This window comes from Triticum dicoccoides, chromosome 5A (genome assembly GCF_002162155.2).
Source record: "Triticum dicoccoides isolate Atlit2015 ecotype Zavitan chromosome 5A, WEW_v2.0, whole genome shotgun sequence".
In the NCBI taxonomy this organism is placed as follows: domain Eukaryota; kingdom Viridiplantae; phylum Streptophyta; class Magnoliopsida; order Poales; family Poaceae; genus Triticum; species Triticum dicoccoides.
The window spans coordinates 387,143,642-387,147,995 of NC_041388.1; the positions used below are offsets into that span (position 1 = coordinate 387,143,642).

General features: G+C 49.8%; 1 protein-coding gene across 1 annotated transcript; it reads right to left on the minus strand.

Annotated features, from left to right (window-relative positions):
• Positions 1-212: 212 nt before the first annotated feature.
• On the minus strand, positions 213-2,126 carry LOC119301709 (putative CBL-interacting protein kinase 27). The gene has a single exon (XM_037578693.1). It carries the CDS (start codon positions 1,824-1,826, stop codon positions 486-488), a length of 1,341 nt encoding a protein of 446 aa, XP_037434590.1. The 5' UTR covers positions 1,827-2,126; the 3' UTR covers positions 213-485.
• Positions 2,127-4,354: the final 2,228 nt, after the last annotated feature.

Sequence of the window (4,354 nt, forward strand, 5' to 3'; positions counted from 1 at the left end):
AAGAGGTTGGGATCTCGTTTTTTAAAACTGAGAAACAGAACAAAGGCCTTGTCTAGTGGTGGCCTATTGCAACGCTGTATACTATTGATTGCCAAACATATCACTATTTCCGTAATACTTAGAAAGACTGTTGGTTTCATAAACCATAGTATTCATTGTCATCGGAATAAACAACCATAGTACTATCAAAATACTGAGGTTTGAACAAGACATTGCTTCCAAACAGAGCCTTAATTTACGAAACAACATGATACTGTTTATTCAAATATAGTTCAAAACAATATTGGCAGATGCAGACATCACATCACTCGGCGCCGATTCTGTCCTGCTGCCGCGCGCAAAAACCAGCCAACAACTACAAGCACAAGCATACCAGCAGGCAGCAGCCATCAACTTCGGCACCGAACAATAATGCACACCTAATTACGGCCGGATAGCAACAGTGACAGACAGGGGCAATAATGGTGGCGTGGACGACAGCGACATCAGGCGGGGGCAGGGGGGTCACCGGGGGACGCGGCGGCGGCGGCAGCGGCAGCCCACACGATGTCCTTGAGCGCCGGCCGGAGCTCGTCGCTGCAGAACGACCGGTACTCCATCGTGTCGCCGCCGTCCTTCTTGACGTCGACCACCAGCACGGACGGCGCCACGCTGAAGAACTCCGCGGCCACCCCGAGCCGCCCCTTGCGCCCGCGCTCGGCGCCCTCCAGCCGCACCCCGCGCGCCCCGCTCTTGGTCACGCGCATGGCCCCGCCGGTCGCCAGGCCCTCCAGCCGCGAGATCACGCCGCTCGCCGGCTCCCGCGTCGCGAACCGCATGACGCCGCCCCTCGCCCCGCGCCCCGTCGACGGTTCCTGGTCGAACAGCGGCGACAGGTCGAAGCCCGCGGAGAGGGAGATCAGGTGGAAGGCGTTCAGCGCCTCCGGAGGCTCGTCCTTGTCCTCGCCGTTGCCGCGCGCGGCCGCTGGTGGCACGGGCTCCAAGAGAGGGCTCGGAATGGGCGACGTCTTCTTGAACCACGGCGAGTCGACGAGGCTGGCGATCGTGATGCGGCTGCTCGGGTTGGGGTCGAGCAGCCTGCCGATCAACTTCCGGGCGTCCTTGGAGACCCACGACGGGCAGAGGAAGCCGCCGCGCTGCATCTTGCGGTACATGGACATGAGGTTCTCGTCCTGGAACGGCAGGGCGCCGACGAGGAGCACGTAGAGGATGACACCGCAGGACCAGATGTCGGCCTTGGCGCCGTCGTAGCCATTCCCGCCGAGCACCTCGGGGGCCACGTACGCCGGCGTGCCGCACGCGGTGTGGAGCAGCCCGTCGGGGCGTGCGTGGCCAGCGAGCGCGCTGAGCCCGAAATCGGCGACCTTGAGGTTGCCGGCCTCGTCGAGGAGCAGGTTCTCGGGCTTGAGGTCGCGGTGGTACACGCCGCGGCCGTGGCAGAAGTCGACCGCGGAGATGAGCTGGCGGAAGTACCGGCGCGCGACGTCCTCGCGGAGGCGGCCGGCGCGGGAGATCCGGGCGAAGAGCTCGCCGCCGCGGACGAGCTCGAGGGCCAGATAGATCTTGGTGCGCGTGGCCAGCACCTCGTGCAGCTCCACGATGTTGGGGTGGGACACCATCTTCATCACCGCGATCTCCCGCTTGATCTGCTCCACCATCCCGGCGCGCTCCACCTTGTCCTTGGCCACCACCTTGACCGCCACCCCGCGGCCCGTGCGCAGGTCCCGCGCCGCGTGCACCCGACCGAAGTTGCCGTGCCCCAGCACGCGCCCCAGCTCGTACCTCCCCTGCAGCACGTTCGTCTTGCCCTCCGCCGCGTCCTCCATTGCCGCCCCCCTCCTCCTCCCCGCGGGCCCGGACCCCGAGCCCCGCACTGAACCGGCCGGCGAGTGCCGACGCGCGATCTACCCGTCCTCGACGTGCTTGCGGTGGCAGTTGCGGCCGCCGCGCAGGCTATGCTTGCCGGCGAGGTCAGTGCGCGCGCTCCTCCACATTGCTCCGCATTCCCAAAGGCGGCGAGGAGAAGATGGGATGGTGGTGCACGAGAACCTCTCGTCGACGGCGTTGGTTGCCGGCGGTGCGAGACACGAAAAGGCTTTTCGGTGGAGCAGGAGATGGAGGCCGCCGCGGGATAAATATCGCGGCGGTTGCGGATCTGGGAGGCGCATCGGGCCGTTGGATGGGATCGGACGGCGGGGGGCGGGAGGTGCCTGGATGGCTGTGACGCAACCAACGGCATCGGGAAGGAGCAGGACGCGAGAGTGATGGGCGCGGACGGAAACCGTATGCGGTGAAGGGGAAACGGGCGACGGTTTTCGTGGACGGTATTGGATGACGACGGGGCCATGCGCGGGGCCCACTGGTCAGGCGGTGGTGGATGTGGTGGTCCGGCATGGGCGCGGGCCGGAGTTATTGCTGGGCCATGTCGTGATCCATTGCTAGCGGATCGAGCTCGTGGCTCTCTTTTGTCGTTTGGAATTGAACTCTTATCTTCTGTCCCAGAAAAAAAAAACTATACGTGGAGCAACTAACCGCGGTTGCGATGTATCGCCCGCTACAATCCCTGTCTCCCGCTACAGCGCTAATACTGGGCAGATCCATTTAGTTGCACAAGCATTCTGGGGCATGAACCAGCTGCTGATTTTAGGAGGTCCATAAACCGGTTTTTCTTTTATTTACTGGTTGTTTGTACTATATTTATTTGTTTGTTTTTTCTGTTTTCTGTTTTCTTTTTCTTTGAATTTTTGAAAATGCCTAAAAAAATTAAAAATATTTTCCTTTTAAATTTTGTTCACACTTTCAAAAAATGTTCGGAGAATTTCAAAAATTATTCACATTTTTATTTCATTTTTAAGAATATCAAGAGAAGTTCCTGTTTTAAAAATCGTATTTAAAAAAATGTTCAGAGATTTTCATAAAATGTTCACTTTTTTAAAATTTTGTACGGAATTTAAATAAATGTCCCTCTTTTCAAAACTTGATGACACATTCAAATAATGTCCATATTTTAAAAAATTCTTCATGTTTCCAAAAAAATCACATTAAAAAATTTCTTGGTTCAAAATTGTTTGCCATTTCCCCCAATATTTGGGATTTAATAAATCTAACGGAATGGCGATGTAGTGGTGGGGAATCCACCACATATGCGAAATGTTGAGATTGGTGCAACTTTTTGACTATAAACAAGCTAATCATTTTCGCAGTACAAAACACATGGGAATACAACCTGATGTATGGAGCCCTCTCCAGGCAATGCAGCTTTATGTGTGCGCATAGGGTAGGCTGATATTCCAAGTATATTTAGTCTCTCTCCATTAAAAAAAGACTGATCTTGGATAAATTTTGCATAATTTCAATTTTATAGTTTTCATACTTCATTTCAAAATTGATTTAACTCAGAAAAAAACAGTTTTCACTCCTTTCGAAATTGATTTCACTCATTTCGAAATTGATTTCAATCAATGCAAAAAACTGATTTAATAATTTCAAACATATTTCACTCAATTCAAAAAACAACTCGTTTCATAAAAAAATCGCTCATTAAAAAAAGGTTTGAAATAATCAGTTTCACATGTTTTCAACAACTAGTTTCAAAATTTGACGAGTTTCACATATTTCACAGTGAAATATGTGTCATCTGTGTCAAAAACAGATTCCACTCATTTAAAAAAAAATGGTTTCACGCAATTGAAAGACCTTATTTCACTTATTTCAGAAAACTAGTTTAACTTATTTTATAAAACTATGAGTTAAAATAACAATTTCACTCGTTTTAAAAATAGAGTCACTCATTTTAATTTGTTTTTGAAATAATCTGCTTCAAAATTTTAAAATACTTTGTTTGCATTTTTGAAATAACAAATTACACGTATTTCACAATGAAATATGTTTTAGAAAATAGATTATTTCAAAATATTTCACTTATTTGACCTAACACAAAAATAAATATTTTAGAAAAACTGGTTTCACTTATTTCAAAAATTGAAATTTAAACATGTTTGAACGTATTCAAGATTGATCTTGTCCTAAAGGTCTTGGCTCTATGAGTTCAAATATATAAAAACATTGAAAACGAAATTATGGGTTAAAAGATATGGTGGATTTAAATTAGCATAGGTTGAATGAAAAGATGGATTTGTTGTGTGGAAGAGGAGAGAGAGTGGGTTTCTATTATCTCTTCCATCCATAGATGTGGAGGGGAGAGATAGAGATAGAGCACATGTGTTTGGCCATCCAGATTTGACTTAATCCCCTATATGAAAAGTGGGCTGAAAAATACAATGCTATATAAATGAAGTGGGCATACAACACACAAATAACGAAGCAACTATGCGGTAGATGCTTCGCAGCTAGG

Coding starts and splice junctions, on each gene's coding strand:
- LOC119301709 (XM_037578693.1), bottom strand. CDS start 1,826: ATGGAGGACGCGGCGGAGGGCAAGACGAACGTGCTGCAGGGGAGGTAC.